This window comes from Sceloporus occidentalis, unplaced genomic scaffold (genome assembly GCF_023333645.1).
Source record: "Sceloporus occidentalis isolate IW3139 unplaced genomic scaffold, rSceOcc1.0.p SCAF_80, whole genome shotgun sequence".
Taxonomy (NCBI): Eukaryota; Metazoa; Chordata; class Lepidosauria; order Squamata; family Phrynosomatidae; genus Sceloporus; species Sceloporus occidentalis.
Genome location: NW_028317060.1, coordinates 4,193,088 through 4,212,136, shown reverse-complemented (window position 1 = coordinate 4,212,136; position 19,049 = coordinate 4,193,088). Strand labels below are relative to the sequence as shown.

The 19,049-nt window shown below is 36.7% G+C and overlaps 1 protein-coding gene across 10 annotated transcripts in view; it reads right to left on the bottom strand.

Annotated features, from left to right (window-relative positions):
* The window catches only part of LOC149285345 (receptor-type tyrosine-protein phosphatase delta-like), a 123,971-nt gene that overhangs the window by 42,611 nt on the left and 62,311 nt on the right, over positions 1 to 19,049 (bottom strand). For 5 of the 10 annotated variants that reach the window (XM_089495479.1, XM_089495480.1, XM_089495484.1 and 2 more), the window contains 11 exons: positions 18,011 to 18,592; positions 16,536 to 16,669; positions 14,927 to 15,071; positions 12,664 to 12,969; positions 11,742 to 11,935; positions 10,506 to 10,532; positions 9,346 to 9,463; positions 7,161 to 7,748; positions 6,680 to 6,780; positions 5,906 to 6,165; positions 4,635 to 4,725 (listed from right to left, as the gene is read on the bottom strand). In XM_089495479.1, coding sequence (XP_089351605.1) covers positions 4,635 to 4,725; positions 5,906 to 6,165; positions 6,680 to 6,780; positions 7,161 to 7,748; positions 9,346 to 9,463; positions 10,506 to 10,532; positions 11,742 to 11,935; positions 12,664 to 12,969; positions 14,927 to 15,071; positions 16,536 to 16,669; positions 18,011 to 18,592 — 2,546 coding nt within the window. The remainder of the gene's footprint in view (positions 1 to 4,634; positions 4,726 to 5,905; positions 6,166 to 6,679; positions 6,781 to 7,160; positions 7,749 to 9,345; positions 9,464 to 10,505; positions 10,533 to 11,741; positions 11,936 to 12,663; positions 12,970 to 14,926; positions 15,072 to 16,535; positions 16,670 to 18,010; positions 18,593 to 19,049) is intronic. The other 5 variants (XM_089495485.1, XM_089495486.1, XM_089495487.1 and 2 more) reach the window with 2 other exon arrangements.

The following is a 19,049-nucleotide window of genomic DNA, read 5'->3' as shown; positions in this document are numbered from 1 at the left end:
CGTATTTGCTCGATTATAAGACGGGGTTTTTTTCAGAGCAAATGCTCTGAAAAATACCCATCGTCTTATAATCGGGGTCGTCTTAAAATCAGACCTCAAATAGGTCTGACTATGAGACAACTAAGATCCAGATCCCCCGCAGCTGAAGGGGACCTGGATCCTCCTGTCTAACCCCCCCAGCCCCACTTACCGGTGCTTCTGAGTCCCCGGTGTGTAGCCGGGGCAGCGTGTATCGCGATTCGTGTAGACAACTTACGCTGCAGCCGGAAGGAGGTGTGGCTAGCAGCGTGGGTTGTCTGCGTCCATCTCGCAGACCGTCCCCGGCTGTCAGAGATCAGAGTTCCCCGCGATGGACACAGACAACCCCCGCTGCTAGCCACACCTCCTTCCGGCTGCAGCGTAAGTTGTGTACGCGAATTGCATAGACATCTACACGCTGTTAAATGGGGGGCATAAGGCATTTTTGGAGGCAGAGTGTTCTATGAAATGCCTTTTAACCCCCTTAATGCCACTCTGCCTCCAGAAATGCCTTTTTAACTCTCTATACGCCATTCTGCCTCCAGAAATACCTTAAACCTCCCTATATGCCACTCTGCCCCATAATATGCCTTTTAACCCCCTTAATGCCAGAGTGACATATAGGGGTATAAGGCATTTCTGGAGGCAGAGTGGCACATAGGGGGTCAAAAGGCATATCATGGGGCACAGTGGCATATAGGGGGTTTAAGGCACGGTACTTTTTGCATCTTGGGAATAAGAAGTGCTTTACATCGTTGCATTTTGCTTTCACAGTTGTAACAGTAAAACATGGAAGTAAGAAACATAGAAAGACCTTGTGATTGTTGCAATAGATATATCTTTCTGCAATTAAATATGCTGTGCTTGATCTGTGATTCTCATTGAAGCAATGTAGTTGAATATTTTTAAACCTGGACTACACAGTAAAAAAGTCCCTCTTTCGGGCTAGGATACACTGTATTTGCTCGATTATAAGACGAGCCCCCAAAATTTGAATAATAATTTAGGAAAAAAAGAAAAAGCCTGAATATAAGACTATCCTATAGGAAAAATGTTTTACTAGTAAATATTAATTCACATGTAAACTATTTTTCATATTTAATAAAAACTATGATTAGACTATTATAGTATTATTAAACATCTTTATTTCATCTATTGCTTCTTAGATTACTGTAGGTGACTAGGGGGGGAGGTCAGCTATTCCAAACCGAATAACAGTTGTGAGTGTAAGAAAGGCAGAACATAATGCGATGACCCTACTGTAAACACCAATGATTTCTTCTCACAATTTAAACGTAACATTAGAAGTATTAATCAACGCTAGTCCAAGTGCAGTAAAAAAGGCAATGACAACTCGCAGGAAATCAAGTGCTTACTGGTGTTTTCCATAGAATTGATCCCTCAGGCTTCATGAGTTCTGAAGCAGCTGATATCAAAACAAACAACTAAGCTGCTCAGGTACCTTCATAAACAAGGCTGCCTACAATACCAGGAGCATGATCCAAATCTCCTCACATGTGGGCCTCGCGGGTATGAGGTAATGGCGTAATGCTACCCACATAAGACCTCTACTTCCTTCAACATGTCAAGGCGTTTTTGCAACCCTCATAGAGTTAAAGAATTTCCAGTGCTATGTTAAACGTTAAACTACCTACTTCCAAATTAAATACTGGAACAGTTGCTACTAAGAAGATGCAAATACCCTTTGCACTGCTAACACTTTATATACATTCATAACCATAACCATTGCTATTTTAAACTGAATGGAGCATTTCACAGAAAATATGTGCTATAATGTAGTATATACAATGTGTGTCAGCGCACACTCATGGATATCCTGCGGAGGGCTGTCACCTGTCTATTCGGCAATAATCCTACAGAACAAATTAGAGCAATTTTTAGACTTAATTGGATTCGTACAAACTTTATTTTTTAAAACATTTGTGCGTTCATACCAATCTCCGATACTGAGGACGACCTCCAGATAATCTAATGAAAACTAATGCCAAACTCTCCAAACATTTTGTTAAGACTTGTTAATTTGTTTGCCACATTTTGACACTATTAATAAGTTATTACGTTATTATTAAGTTATTAATATTGGTGACAAATAGGCAGGGCAGGGGACTGTGCAATGTATGCTGTGTGTTTCAGTTCTTAACTACAATCGTGGTTTCAGTTTTCATGGGTTGGGCAGACGTGGCAGCAGCAGCAGCAGCAGGCATGTATGAAAATGTTGTCAGATGACCCCTGGTATACCAGTCCAAAGTAGGATGGGGCCTTCTTGCCTGGAGTCAGAAATACAACCAGCAGTAGCAGTACTACATCCTGGTTGTAGTAGTGGTATACTATTCTCCATCCCACCTACAACATGACGTGGGATTTAAGTCACTACCAAGGACTCACGGAGGAGTCATGTTCTGGTGTCTTGTGAGATCAAAGCTAAAGATTCCCTGCTATTCTACGATGAGGCCAACCCTTGCAGCAGAAGTGGGTCTTACTCTGCCTTGAGAACATATGGAAAAGGATATGGCCCTTGACAATGTCAATAATGATTACCTGGATTTAGATTATGAGCCAGAGTTAAGCGACACATCTGACATTAAATTCTTTGCTAGATGTGATGCTCCATCCAATATGTACACACCACAGTGCAAGTTTGCTTCAGGGGCAGAAGTTATTCTGGTGGTCGATTCTTTTAATTTTCTGAATGTTGGGGAAGATTTAGTCCTGCACCAAGGGGTTGCATGTGTGTACTCTACAGTTTTTATTTATAATATTGGGGACAAGGCAGTTTTGCACCTTTTGTTCTAATATGGGAAGGATTCTGTCTGCCAGTGCCTACCCTACCTTTGCGGCTTAATCTCATTCTTCACTCTGGAGGTTGAATTCTTATTCTTTTGTGTAATAATAGGGGAAATTTAGTCCTGTACAATCTGGACATGTCTATCTGACATTGAGCTCTGCTGCTGCAACTCAATGTCCTTCCTTATCCTGGGGGATCAATTCTTCTTCTTCTTCTTTTTTTAATATTGGGGGCTAGTCTTGTATCATATGGTTGGCTGTGTCTCTCTGCCATGCCTGTCCTGTGCCCTTTCTCTGCTGCTACTCAGTCTCCTTCCTTACGCTGAGGAAACATTTCTTTGAATATTTTTCAAGTTTGGGGGGAGGGGGTTGGTTTCAGAGTCCTGTAATATGGGGCTTTATCTGTCTATCTGTACCTGTTTCCCCAGTGCCCTACTACTACTACTTCTTTACTTTGAGAGAAATGTTTATCAAAGTGGTCCACTCTTGGGAGAAATTCAGTCTCCTAACATGCTGTTGGATGTGTGTGTCCATTGGTATTGTGTTGTAGATGTAGATTCGCCCAGCAGAATCAGTGGTTCCAATTAGTGGGGAAACTTCCTTATGCTAAACTTTTATAACATAGATCTTAAGGATCTTTTGGTAGGTACATATTGTAAAGCACATGTCAAAGTTAGTAACCCGGCCTCAAAGGCCTTTATTATAGACATTTACCATGTAATTAAGAATAAATAGCATGATAAAAAGCATTGGTGAGTCAGGTATATCATACGTTCTTTAAACATTTTGGTTAAAGGGATAGTCTAGTATTCCATACAGACCCAGAAACGAAGAATGCATATTAAAGTACTTTGTAAGTAATTTCATATGCATTCTTAAGGAGATTCTCCATGGTGCAACTTACGCAACCACTAGTGGAAGATTGAAGTACCCGATGGACAAAGGCAACTTGGACAAATTTTTAGTTTCATTTTTGGTCCATTCATTTTTGGACAATGCATTTGATTTAGGAGAGCTTTTTAACTTCGCTTCTTCTCTTTCCCTTTAATATCTATGTATAGAGTTTAATATGCTGTATAGAGTAAATGGTGTATTAGTTCTTTAATAACACTAGCTTGTCTAGTAGATCAAGAATGCACAATGCATGTCTTTAAAATATACAGTAACAAGACAAATGCAGAGAAATACATGGGTGTTTTTTTATATCCATTATTCCTCCACCCCATCATAAAACAGATTATCTTTTTGTTGCAAAAATATCCTGGACTAGCACACAATTATTTCTTTGCCTGCTATGTTAGTAGAAGTTAAAAGAGCCAAAAGGTACAGGTCAGAAGTTAAACCGCATTGCAAATTGCAATTTAGCATTTGTTTCAAATTTAGCAAATGCTGCTAATGAACCCGACCTTTAATGGAGTTCATATCTATAGAGATTAAGCCATTGCTGTAGAATTATTTCACCTCTTTGAACTTTCACATCTTGCTTTGCAATGAGCAAAGAATAAAACATTTATAACAAAGAGGGAAGATCGGGCCCTTTTTGTGCTTTCATTGAAGTAATTAAATATTCTGTCCCTGCACACTGAGTACACAAATTATATGGCCAAGTTCCAATTGAAACTGACATGGTGCATAAATTGGATATAACAGGAAGTCGCTATCATCTCAAATACCCAGAAACCTGGAAATGCATGGCAGGATACTCGGAGAGAAAAATGGATCGATGAAAACATTTAGATCTATAAAAAAAAAAAATTATACCTCAATGTTTTTTGGTCAATAAAAACATTACATTACTAACGATATATTACCTCATCCAATTCCATTTCATCAGGGCTATCCCATTCTTTAATGAACTTCCCACGTGATTTTTTCAAAGGAACAATCACAATGTAGTAGCCCCTGTAACAAACGAAAAGATGACAATGTAACAAATTTACACCTTATATAAAATCAAAGACATTCATTACAGTTCTGATATTTCCACTATAATACCAGTTCTAATGATCCCTGAATTAATAGAGGACAGTATTTCACAATAAAACAAAAATGGAGACAGTTCTTGAACTTCGTAAGAATATAATCCCTGCAAACCAACTAACACATTGTATATGTCTACAGAACATATCAGGTGAATCGTATCTGCTTCTTTTCAGTAATTAAATGTTCTTGTTTTCATACCAAAAAGAAAGCAATCACTTAAATTTGGGGTCTTATGAAGTGCTGTTTTTTTTTTTTGGTCTCCTGCATGACAGAACAAGGAGAATATGAACTACTGATATTCGGTGAACACTGTGGACAGGGATGTCCCTAAAACATTACTCCATTGTCCTATCAACCCAGCATGACTATGCTGAAAATAAGCACTTCTCCTAAATTGATGCATTCTTCTCACCGTGACAGCAGTAAGAGAAAAACTGGGACTCTGTGGGAGCTGCCTCAGCTGATCCAAATGACACAAGCTCTTTCGCTGTGAGTTCAAATTTCTGATTGATGATGGGAAAGCTATAAAATTGTGTTTTCAGTCTCAACAGAATCCATAGTTATTTTTACAGTTTTGTGACTCATCAAGAAAAATGAATTACACTTTTGAGCAGATCAGGGAAATCATTTTCCTTTGCACTTGCATGTCCCTTTTACTCTGTGGCAACAGTGCAATTCCCTTCAATTACTTTCCATTCTGATTTGTGGTCTACTGTAAGTGACCAGGAATACTGTACACAACACTCGAGCTGAGATCCGAATATCTGAAATCTGTAAAGTGGCCGTGCCCCCTTCACCCTTACTTCCATTTCTCATTCTGTGCTTCAGCTGCTCAGTTTGTTGCGTCTATGTACCAGGTGTACATTTAGCAAAGTACAGTTCAGTGAAATCCTCAATGCACACCAATGCATCAAGGCTTGCGAATAAACCATTGTGTTATTAGGGTTATTAGGGTTATTTGTAAACACGAACTGTTGATGTGCCTTGAGGACTGGAAACAACTGTTCAATAAAAGTGTGTTGTCTGATCCCAGCTCAAAATTCCACCATCTGTGGTCAGAACTGACTTTCAACAATGATGATAGCAAAAGGGGGCTTACCTTATTTTTTCATTCACAGGGACTTCAGGTAGCTCAACAGTTATCATTCCATCGGAATTGGTTTTCCCAATAAACATAGGTTTTGTTTGCAGCACATCTGGCGCTGTCTTTGCAGTCACTCTGTGCTGTAGCCCCCCTGCACTGTTCCCTCGGTTAGTAAGAACGAAAGAGTATGATGTTTCAGGCTTTAGGTTTGTGATCAGCTTCTGTGTTGCCCGACCATCTACTTCAACAGCCATTTTGCCATCATCATATAAAATCTTAAGAAACAAAAAATTACAATCAAAACTTGTAACCAGTGCTGGTCATTAATAATTCATGAACTAACTATAACTATAAGGCACCATGATATTAGTATCCACACATTGAGATTTATTGAATAATTCCCATGTTATATGAAATATTCTACTAAATTGACTGCTGATAAGACAGAGCACTTTTTAAAAAAACGATAGCTAGCAATAAACTGGAGGGTTAGCTTACAGAAAGTGTCCTTATGGTTTCTTCAAGATTTAAATAAATGAAGGAACACAATAATACACAATGCTGGGAGATCAGGGGTGGTGCATCCGTGTGTGGCTGTCATTGGTTGTAGAGAAATTATCCAGTGGGTGACCAGTTTCTTTTTTGTTATTAGAGAGGAACAGGATGCATGTAAAAGGCTACCTGGCAAGACGTGTGGCTAGTTGGCTACTACAGTGTATGCTGTCATTTCACTTTACATATCGTCAGCTTTGCATTCCAGGTTACCTCCCCATCTGCATGCGAACTTACTTTAAAGGGCAATGCGGAATTGTAATTTTCTGGAATTTCCCATGACAGCAGCACTGATGTTTTCATCACAGCTTTCACATGAAAATTTTTTGCAAACACTGCTGGAAGAGTAAGCAAAATGTATTTAAACGGTCCTTTAAACAAACACATTTCTATCTGATAACATAAAATAGCCCAATGGTTCTGTGTATTCATCTCTAATTCCCTACGTTTCTCAAGGTGGAATTATAATGAGATTCTAAAAATATGTCCAATCTTTCGATTTTATTTTAGTCTTACCTGTGAATATTATGCAGGAGGGGACCACGTGGAGGTAGAATGAATTCTAACATATTCCAAAATATAAGAATGATGTACTTTACCTTATGGATTTGTTGACCCTAATCATATGAGTAGTATCATCCAGAATAGAAACTGCTTCCAAAATACTCTTATTCAAGAAATTCCTTAAAGCAGAAAGCCTTAAGTAGACAAATCCTACCTTGATCTATTGGCAGTGTCCTGAATTGGACACTTGGACTAAAGGGGCCTGGACCTTTGCTTGTATATGCACGAATTTTAACATCATATATGGTATCAGGTTTTAACCCTGTGACGGTCACTGTTGTGTCGGCAGGAACAATTGGTACTTCAATAGGATGATACCGAAGGTTGATATCCCTGTACATTAGAATATATTTTGCGATGATTCCATTCCTTTCTGCTAAAGCAGGGGGTTGCCAAGTTATTTGTACAGATGTTGAAGAAGTGCTGTCGCACTGAAGGTTTTGAGGGAATCCACTTGGTATGTCCTCTGGGACAGAAATTTCTTGCACAACCTCTTCCCCAAAACCCACTTTGTTTCTGGCTGATAATTTGAAGATATATGATGCTCCTCTGTGAATCTCAGTGGCAGTAAAGTGCTCTTCCTTTTCTGAAAACTCTCGAGTTATAAGCATGTCCAAGTCTTTGCGACCAAACTTCAGACGATAACCAGTGATAGGGCCAAAGGTTTCAACAGGAGAATACCACTGAATAAGAGCCGTGTTCATTTGAGTGTGGCTGATAACAAGTCGAGGTTTACCTGGAACTAAAGCATAGCAGTTTTAGCATCACTACAGTATGCATATATTTCTTCAACTATTGTCAAAACATACAATTGATGAACTAAAATAATCTACTTTCCACTTTAATAAAAGGTTTTGGGCTTCAAATTGTTTTATTATAACTGTTCTTTTATCAATAGATTGCATGGTTCCATAATGTTTTTTTCATACGGAAAGACAGAAAACTAAATCCTAGCAACAAGAAAGAAATACTTCTAAGCCATATTCTTGCGTTGTGTTCTAACCATTATTAAAGCCAATGGAGCATAAGCAAAGTGAAGAGACCACAAAATGGAATAATAGCTCATTCAGGTTTCCAGCAAAGAGATTGCTAGAAGCTATCACTAAATTATATCTGTCATAAATTGATTTTATTTTGGAGGCAGCCCTCACATTGATGACTATTTTTTTTAACCTTGATTGGTGGTACCTCTAAAAGAAAAAAAGAAATACAGCAAGTTTTCAGAAAGAACTGAATAAGAAGAGAGTTTGCCTTATTAAAAAGAAATAACCTTGTCTACCTAGCGGCAAAGTGAAGTGTGTATCCTTGATATTTGGAGCCTGGTGTGCAATAAAGTGCATGTAAGAAGGGTACTATTAAACACTAAAAGATGGCCAGCAGGAACAAAGCAAAGAACATAGGAGGAATTGCATGCTTTCATATCTACGGAACTGTTAATAACAAGTCACTACTGGCTGCATCCAAAAGGACAGTCATGAAATTATAAAATGTTCTCATACACTAACATGTCTGTAGACAGTTTAATTATTAACAGGAGAAGTCTCTTGTTTCCAGGAGGTTCATTAAAATGAATCTCAGACGTTCTATATTTCCGCATAGCTTGCCTCTGCTGTCAGAGGTGCTGTAGCTATAAAGTGCAACCACTTGTACGTGCCAAAAACCATTGGGTTTGGGAAGATAAAAGTCACCAAGTCCTGATAAAAATAAGGAATGTGAGTAGAGGTCTGAACTTGAACTGAAGTACAAAACTATTTGAACTGTTACTAAACAATACTTAAAAAATCAAATGAGAAGCTTAGATCATTTTGAATGATTCTGATGGTATGAAATACTATATGTTGGTTTCAAAATCACTAATCTGAGAGATTTCAAAAACCTACAAATCACAACATCGGAGCGGCACACGTGGGAATAAAGTATTTTAATGTAATACTCCAGCAGGACGGATATGTCAGAGTACATTTCCTTTACACTTCCTAGAAGAAAATCTAAGAGGAGGCTGACTGTGAGTCACTTGAAATATTACGCTCACCTATGAACCTCAGCAGCTGGAGTAGAGATTCCTTAAATTCTTTTCTCTGATTGCTATTTCCTCAGTTGCTCCCAGAGCATTTAAAGTTCTTATGTGTGTTGTGATGGCTAAAACCCATGTGTCATGTAAATCTTCCTCTAGGTTACTAGTTGAGTGGACTGCTCCCTGTTATGAAATTATTTCAATATTAATAAATGTCATGAATAATATAAAATGTTCTGTGTTCTGCATTAAACAAAAAAACCCCAGAAATATAAAAGGGTAACAGTGGCAACTGTATGACATAGATAAAATACTAATGTATCACCTGCACCGCTTGTAGACACAACTTTAGGCTTGCTTCGAGCTCCATCACCTTTTGTGGTATAAGCTGTCACAGTGATGGAGTATGCTGTTTCGGGCTGCAGTCCAGAGATGATCATTTCCTGAAATTAAGTTTAGGAGAATGAAAAATTCACGCTGATACATTTATCTTCTTTTTTTTAAGTTGTGAACATTTTTCATGGTGAATTGGTCCTATAAAAGTGAGATTGACCCTCTGTTCTACCCTAGAGAGAAGCTTTGTCCCTCTACAGTCTAATGAATAGGACAAAAGCAAATGTGTTATTTAAAAACTATTAAAAAGAGACAAACATGATTCAGTTATGTGGCATTAAGTCTGATATCTCAAAGGGTATTTAAAGGGGTGGCAGGGCAGGACTAGTTGTACAGCCGTCATATGGAGTTATCTGAACTTTGGTATAGCGCATCTCTAGAACAGTCTTTGAAAGGCCTCAAACCAACATATGTTGCCACATTACAGGAATAAAATGGTGGGGCTATATATATATATATATATATATATATATATATATATATATATATATATATATAATTTTACCAGGTTGCACACAGCTTATCTCCTGGTTCAGGGTGTTCCCCCTAAAAAAAACTAATCTGTTTCATATTATTAGTTAAAATATATTAGCTTATTCTGCATGATGAGTATGATGATGATGTATGGATCATGGATCATGGATCATCTCACAATACAGTCAAGACCAAGGAAGCTCTCATGTGGAAGAATGCAAATTGATGAACCGAGCAAAATCATGCATCTTTTAAGATTACACCAAAAATGCACATTCCATTTTTACTACAGTTTTAGCTATTGCAAAAAAAACACAAAAAAACAAACAATAACGGCGGGGAGAAAACGCAAATCAATAGCTAATATGTAACTTCGTAAATGCAGTTCAATTACTTTTCGTTACAACCAAAATTGCACTACAATGAAGCAACATTAGTAGTAGCCATTCAAACATTATACAGTAGAAAGTACTTTGTTCACTGCAAAACATGCTAAATCAAATAAATGAATACGAGACGGACATGAAACCAAAGTGGCATGTTAGTGCATGCATCTGTGCAAACAGTCCATCCGGACAATGCTGAACGTAACTCAGCTGAGCTATCCTCATTACTCACATGTTCAGTAGTATCATCATATTGCCACTGTTTAATAATAAAGGAAAAAATAAGGAGAAAAAAAAATGAAGACCAAACCAAAGGATTTTGTTTTACTGTTTTTTTGTTTTTTTGTTTTACTGTTTCAGTAAACTTTTAGTTTTAGGGTAATGATGAAATGATGTAACACAAACACCTATTTGGGAATAATATTTAAATGTCTTGTTTAAATGATGGCACCTTTAGCAAACCTATACCATGTTCTAGTATAATGTAAGTAAGAATGAACTTCTAGCTCACATAGTTGGGTTTATAAAGATTCCATGTAAGCACAGGGAAGTTGTGTATAAAGATTGATTTTGATGCAAAGTGCCAAAGGCATGAACATTCCATCGGTTACTGTGACAAAACCAATTTTCACACGTTGCATATCATTTTTACACTTTCTTTTTAACTGATCCACGTACTAAGCATGTCACCGCAATTTACAGATGATTACACTCTGTTTGACATCTTTTTGAAGGTTCAAGTAAAAACAAAATAACGTACTTCTGACTTTTTAATCAACAATGTTTGACTTCATATGAACGCTTCCATACAAAAATAAGATTTGTTTGGATTTTGTCACCTTTTACATTTCAAAATAATTGGAGTTGGTGGTGGTGGTGGTGGGGTTAGATGAAAAGGTTTTATAACTTTGAAGAACACTCATCTTTCCACCATATTTGTAGTGCCTACATATGCCGACTGTCATTTACAATGTAAATTGTGACCTATTGTATGAGTAGACCATCAGTACCAGTTACCCCATTGTTATTTTGTGACTACATCTTGTGTGTGTTGTGAATTGGATTTGGGGTAAAGGCCATAATAAATTGAAATGTTTTGGTCTACTTTTTTAGCTTTGTTATAGTTAGAGAGCAAAAAGAACAAGACAACAGAAAATAATCATCAAAATATAATACAGTCAAGGGTAACTCAGGACAAAGATCTTTAGTATACTTAAGTAGCGACTTAGCATAATATTTAGCATATACCAAGTTTAAGGATTTAAAATAATTAGGTATTATTTGAGTGTCGATATAAGGCGTATCATGCCTACAAGAAAAAGTCACATACCAATTCAAAACACCTTTTCTATGTAACATCTATCTTTTCTACCTATGACCTAAATTTTCAGTCTTGGCTGTCAGAACCTTAAAATAACAAAATGAGCATTACAGCAATGACACAAAGAATCGTAATAAAGGTTATTACCTGTGCATCAGCCAACATAATGTCCTTCAGCATGGGTTGGCCTTTGGGCTCTCCATTTTCCATCCTCACATAGTGAACCTGGTATCCTCGTATTTGGCCATGCTGCTTGTTCGACACGGGTGAGCGCCAGGATACTTTAATAGATGAGGAGTTCACAGCCTCTACCTCGACTTTGCGAGGAGGACCACTAGGAACTAGAACAACATCATTTCATAAAACAAAATTATAGGTAAGGCCCAACACACTTCTCAAAAAGATCTTCATTCAAGCAATAAAAATGCAAAACAATTCTGTTCTACAAATTTTAGTGTAAAGATCAAAAAACATGACTGATGCAAAAAATGGAAGAAGAAGAATAAGAAGAAGAAGAAGAAAAAAGGGTATCTGTGAAAAACATGTAAAAATGTCAAAAAGCCAAGGAAGATGCTTTGAAACATTCAAAGCATTTAAGTTGAAAGGTTGTACTGATACAAATCATAACACAAGAACAAAATGTTTGCAAAAATTAGTGTTTTTTCATTGCAAAAAGGTTGACATACAACTTGGGTTTTGTCATATTTTGTTGTCTTATGGCGAGGACAATAATAACCAGATGAAACAGAAAAACAACTGAGCATCAGTTTCCACAAAGGCTGTTGGAACTCAGAATACAAGGAAAAAATGGAAAAACTTGAAATTAAATGCCATAACGGGCAGTTAATAGATTAAAAGAGAGAGAAAAATACAGAAAGAAAAAAAAAAAAAAAAAGCAAGTTATCGCCAGTGTTATACTAAGAAAGTAGAGGTTTGTTAGAAAAAAATGTGAAGATTGCCAGAAAAAAAGCCAGAAAACATAAGAAGTGAGGAAAAAAATCTGACTTCTCATTATTCAGTGGCAATATAAAATTCTTGACTGAGTGTTAGAGGAGAAGAGGAAACATACCATCTTCATCTGTCCGAATCAATAACTGGAGACTCTCTGGACCAGGTCCGACCTCAGTGTAAGCGATCATAGAGATATGGTACAGAGTCCATTTTTCCAGATTTTCCAAGAGGTACTGCTTAATGTCTGAAGATATGCCCTTGATTTCATGGGGCTTGTTGTCTTCTCCATCGAGCATTGTATATTTGATGGAATAAGCCGTGATTATGCCATTCTGTTTTTCCACTGGAGGAGGTAGCCAACTTACCAAGATGCTGGTAGAGCTTTGGCTTTTACATCTTATGTCTTGTGGTGGAGCTGATGGCTCTGATTTCAGTAAAGCATTACAAGGAGGTTGGGGTGCAAATATAGGAATGATCCAAAAATAAAAAATGAGGAAGAAAAAAAAAACAAATAGGAAAAAAAACCAAAAGATAACTAAATCGGGCAACTGAATGAGAACAAAAAATGGTAAACAAAATATTTTAGGGAACATAATGCACCTTGGCTTATTTGAATGAACAGACAAAAATAAACACATAGATAAGGCAGACAATATGTATGGGAGTTATGGAGATGATGCCTAACAGCACCTACCTGTACAATAAAATGTTCTTCAACATATAACCTAGTACATTTGCTTCATTACTTACACTTGCTGGCAGCAATTAATGCATGTTAAGTATAACTGTAAAAGCAGTCGTCTATATAGGACCACAGCAAAAAAGTCCACTCTAAAGTGATGAAAATTTGAGACAGATAGGTGTACAAGTACTGAGCCATGCATTAAGTGCTAGCCAGCTTGAATGAAATTTCAAATAAAACAGGAATCTAACAAATCCACTTGTACTAAAAGATGAATCCCAAATAATGTCAAAAATTGCTTTTCAAAGCAAGACCAAACTAGGTGAAGCATGCCAAAAAAAAAAATGTGTAATACCTACCAGAATATTAACCAGGCTTGTTGGTTTGGACTTTAACTTGTACTTACCCATATTCACCAGCTACTAAGTCAGATCTCAGTTATATTTTTTAGTTTTTTTTTTTCTTTATGGGAACACATTTGCTAATAAAGAATAAATGACCAGTACTACTAATGGATTTGTCATCTCTGTAATTGTCATGGAATTTTCAGAGTAAAATAATCTAGTAACAATATAGTTACGTATGCTATCAACCGTATGAAATATTTATATATATAATATGTCTACAATATTATTTGGCATGACAGAGAAAAAATATTCAGCCAATACCCTCAAAATTCTACGTTATTACGCAAGAAAATAACTGGATTCACACTAACAAAATAATAGTGTCCTGAGTTTTATCTCTACTCTTCAGTGGCGTAATGTAGGAATCTCAGGGTGTTTTCAGTGTCTAGACTTAATTAAATGTGAATTAAAGTAGTCCTTGGACAAGATGATAACAGTTCAATATTGTAACAAGAGATATTTAAAAAAGATTCAGTGGAATAACAGTGCTCTTAACATGTTTTGTGACAGTCTGATTACTGTATTTGATTTGACAACAAATTAAATACAAAGGGTTTTTTGGACACTTTAAAGAAGTGAAAAAAATCAATGCATAACAGTTTTATGAAAAAAAAAATTTTTTTTCTTTCTGGTTAACAGGTCTATGTTATTCTGCTACAGAAATGTATACGTTTGGAACAGTAGCAGGGTTTTCCACCATTAATTTGCCAACTGGAACAGCAGTTCTAGTCAAACCCAGTTGGTCTTTACATCCAGTTCAAGATGGCTGAGTTGTTGGTGCTATGTTTCAAGAACAGACTGTTTAAAAACGTTTTCCCTTTAACCTGAACTTGAATTTCTGTAATTGTGCAAAACAATACATGTTTAATAGCTGACTTGTCATCTAACGTTGTAATAGTAGAAGGCATTCTGCAATGAACTCATTAATGGAACCTATCAGAAAAAAACGCCACTAGCAAATCTGTTGTAGCCTTTGATAGGATTCATGGATCAGTTGTGTTTCTGAACACAACTGTGTAGTACACTACTACAATTGAGACTGCTTGTCTGTAAAGTTGGGCCCTTCACATCCATTAGCTTTGCAATAAGAGGTACAGCATTCATGATTGTATACGTGCAAATCAAACTATCCAACCGTAGTATTTCTAGAAATTCCATGCCAACGAAGCTTACATTTTGTTTCATATTATTAGGCTTTAAGGATTTTTCCCCTGTGTGTGTTTTGATATGAATTTTGCTCACCCCCCCCCACTCAGAAACATGGCAGCAAATAATGCAGGAGAGAGACCTACTTGACTGCATGGTTCTTGCGGAAATTTCTGCCGTAGAGGCTCCAAGCCCAAGGGGAGCACGTGCAGCCAAGCGGAAATAATACAAGCTGTTTGGCTTCAGTCCTTGTAGGCGATAAGCCGTGCTCGGGTCTATCGTGATAACTTGCTGAGGAAGGACAGAACCAAGAAAATGGTTAGACACGACCAATAATATCATCATTTATCAACAATCAAGTCTATTCCGACAGCTTTGTAATAACAAGCCACTATCAAATGTCACAATTCCTAGATGAACTCTGGAGCTTTTTCCAATATTTACTGCATTACAATGAGAGTGATGCCAACCAAAAACATAAAATATAGTCAAGTACAGGTATTTTTGTATATCTAATAGACTACTTTCCAAGATAAGATGGGAAATAGAATTGCGCAAGATATTCAACTAATGATATTCATCAATTGTTTTTCTGGGATGCAAAGGCATTTCTCACAATCCTTTGTTTGTAACTGGCTCTATATAATTAACATCTGAATTACAAAGGTTGTCAATTATCTTCTCATTAACCTTTTGCGAACAAGAATGACATGGCTCATTACTCATCCCCTAAGATGCTGAAAAGTATAATAATATCTCAGCTTTCATGGGACACCATACATGTGTGGTTTTGTGTAATGGTCAAGTAAAAGTTCAAGCACAATTCTTTAGAGCCTTGTATTTGGCTAAATAAGAGGCACCGTAGTAGCATGTGGGCACTTACGATGTTGGCTGGCATGCATGATGGAGGACTCCAGTCTAATATATTCTTTTATATACATATATATATATATATATATATATATATATATATATATATACATATATATATATAAACACCATTTAAACAACTGTTTAAAATATTTGAACACACTAACACTATGGGTGCAGTTGCTAAAATGCATAAATTAATCCACTCATTCAAATGCAAACAGATTAATTGGTTTATTGAACTGCTAATTTAACCGCATTACTGCTTTGTTACTACTACTGCGCTTCTGTTGTTACTAATTTGTAAGTTCATGGTTTATTGTTTTGTGATATTAGTGCTTTTGCTATTATAGATACTGGTGAATTGATATGTGTATTTTATATTCTAACTGCTTATCATACAGGTTTGGAGTGAGACTGTTTTCTAAGGAAGGAAATAAAGTTTTCAGCACTGGCTGCCACTGCAGGAGACTTTGCATGAAGGCTACAGGACATTATTCTCATTAGATGTTAAGAAACAGGATAGAACAATGTTTCATGTTTATGAGGCAGGCGCCGGAGAAGAGAAAATGGATCTCTCTCCTTGCAGTTGCTTGAAATTACATATTATAATGCATTTTCTTGGACAACATATTAAACTTGGGAAGCTCAAACTTTCTAGCCACTGTGTCAAAGATATGTGGCCATCCTTAATCAACGGAACGAAGCTGCTAAAAAGGCACACAGCTGTGTGGCCAAGACAAAGAGGATACATGTTGATGATGAATCCACCAAGTCCTATCTGTCTTTAATATTGCCCATGACTATAAGGCCTACAAGTGAGGGTGCCATTGGCCTAGTGTCTAGTAGATTAAACTCCCTTAATAATACTAAGATTTCGCTTACCTCCTCTGAATGGTCTCCTTCCTTATAGTAGAGTTCATACTTTTCTATGGTGTCGGACCGAGGAGGGGTCCAGGAAAGAAGTATGCTTGTTTCAGACTCAGGTTCAGCTTTGAAGTTCAACGGCTGACTGGGAACTGCAGAAATAAAAGTTTTATTGCCCGCTATAAACACAAGCATTAATGGGTCCATTTACCAGTATTTATTATGCAACATTACTTTTTTTAATTCTGTAATGCATCCTTTTATATAGTGAGGATGCATCCAATGATTCTTTTTCCGGTTCTGGATGATAAATTCCAAGAAAAGGGTGACAGGGAATCTGTTTCATGGAAACTAGAAATACCAGTAAGGGAAAAAGTGGATGTTTCCACACATTGCTGCAATATGAAGCGAAAAAAATCCCCTCAATTACTCGAAAGGGAAAGGTCTACCTTTCTCTATAAGTGTATGAATAAGTAAATGTCCATACATATAACCACTGTAGAATCGTATGCAATTAAAGTATTTTTATGGAGCAATTCAGCCAATGTGTTTTTAATATCATTTTGAAATATTGATAGACCAAGCTGTAAGCACACTGACTTTAGAGCAATATCCATCAACATATAGACAGAGAAATAGAGAAATAGAGAGAGAAACTATGACATAGAGAATTATTTGTTTAAAAACGGAGATGGCAAAAGGAAAAGGAAACTGAGAGGGGAAAGGCAAAGACGTCATGCAATTTAAAGCATGTACACATCGTATATAAGAAAATAATAGCATAAAAATAATAATGGATGTTTATGCATCTTGAAGCTGGGGTTGATCAAATGTTGTGTGATTATATTTTGTTGCTGTATTTTTAGAAAAATAATGGTGGCCCTTTATAATCTGCTAGAAAACGCTTTCATTTAATTTCGTCTTATTTTTCTGTTCACTCGTTTTATTCACTTTTGTCTCAGTTTTTATATGCATATATGATTTAGACATGCTATAACACACTCAAACCCAAAGAAAACCATAATGTCAAAATACAAGGATATACACAAAGTATGACAGATACACGAAAGATAAAAGCACTCATTAAGAGTTATAGCTGTGCACCAAGACTTTATGTGGATGGTGGAGGTGTCTGAAAATATGAAGTACAATTATGCTCATTAAATATACACCACATATTTTAAAGTGCTTTCTAGTACAGTTTTTCCCTGATAATTACCCTTTAAAGATCAATATGCTAGCTTACTAACAACAATATTGTCACCATGATAACATAATTGATTTTATAAAACAGGTTAGACTTAATTGATTTTATATTTAAAAAAAAAAAAGTCGTTTTACAGTTGTTATTTCTTATTTTTGAGATTCTTGATTACACAGTCTAAAAATCACTGCAAGAAAAACTCAGCAGTTAATACATCCAAATGCTTTGGTATTGTTGTTAAACTACAAGGGTTGGGTAGAAGAATAAAATTTGTGTATGAAAATCCTACCTCCTGTTTGAGTGATGACTTGTATTTCATTAGACAGTGGTCCATCCCCAACTGACGTAAAAGCAAGGACCTTGACAGAATAGGTTTTTTGAGACACCAATTCCCCTATAGTGGTGATCTGACTGTCAGCTACATTGTACTTGGTCCAGCTGTTAATATGTTGGGTAGGGTCCATAGTGTAATACACTCGATACCCTTGAATCTGTCCATTGGGTTCCTCAGGTTCTTCCCAGTGAACTAATATTGTGCTTGAACTTAACATACGTGCATGCACATTCCGGGGAGCACTTGACGGTGCTTGTTCAGATGTCCTTGTCAGTATTGGCTCACTTGGAGGACCGCGTCCAATGTTGTTGACAGCAACAACTCTAAATTCATACTCTGAGTATGGGCTAAGGCCTGCAACACTATATCGAGTTGTAGCAACGCCATCAATTTCTTTATATTGCTCCTCAGAGTTCTTCGGCTTGTGCTGGATTATATAGTAAGAAACAGGCTCTGGATTTCCTGAATCCCAAGTCAATGTAATGCTAGTAGCAGTGGTTTCGGTGACTATAGGTGTTCCAGGAGGTCTGGGTAAGGCTAAAGATAAAATAACGACAGACATCATTTTCTACTGGGGGGGGGAAACAACAAAACACAGAAGTGCTAAAATGGTAATTGTTGGTTAGAATAATCTCCAGATTAAATGCTACAGACTGCATTTTTTGGTGCAAAAATAAAAAAACTTTTTTAAAATCTAATTGTGATCTAACACTTTGAGATAGCTGTACAGTCTTTGGTTGGATTAGTAAATGTGCACATACACTTAGCAATCAGTATTTAGTACACATTTATGTGAGGGTGAGGGTTAGAATATTTGTCAGTATATGTATATCGTTAAGGGATGACTCGCTTCTGATACTCTATACCTGAAATTTATTCCATTCCCCATCCTCATTACTCCCACCCCAAGCCTTAATTTTCTGCCTAAATCTCGCTTAACCCCATTAACCATTCCCTTTACCATAATAAACTTTTTCTTCCCTTAACGATAATA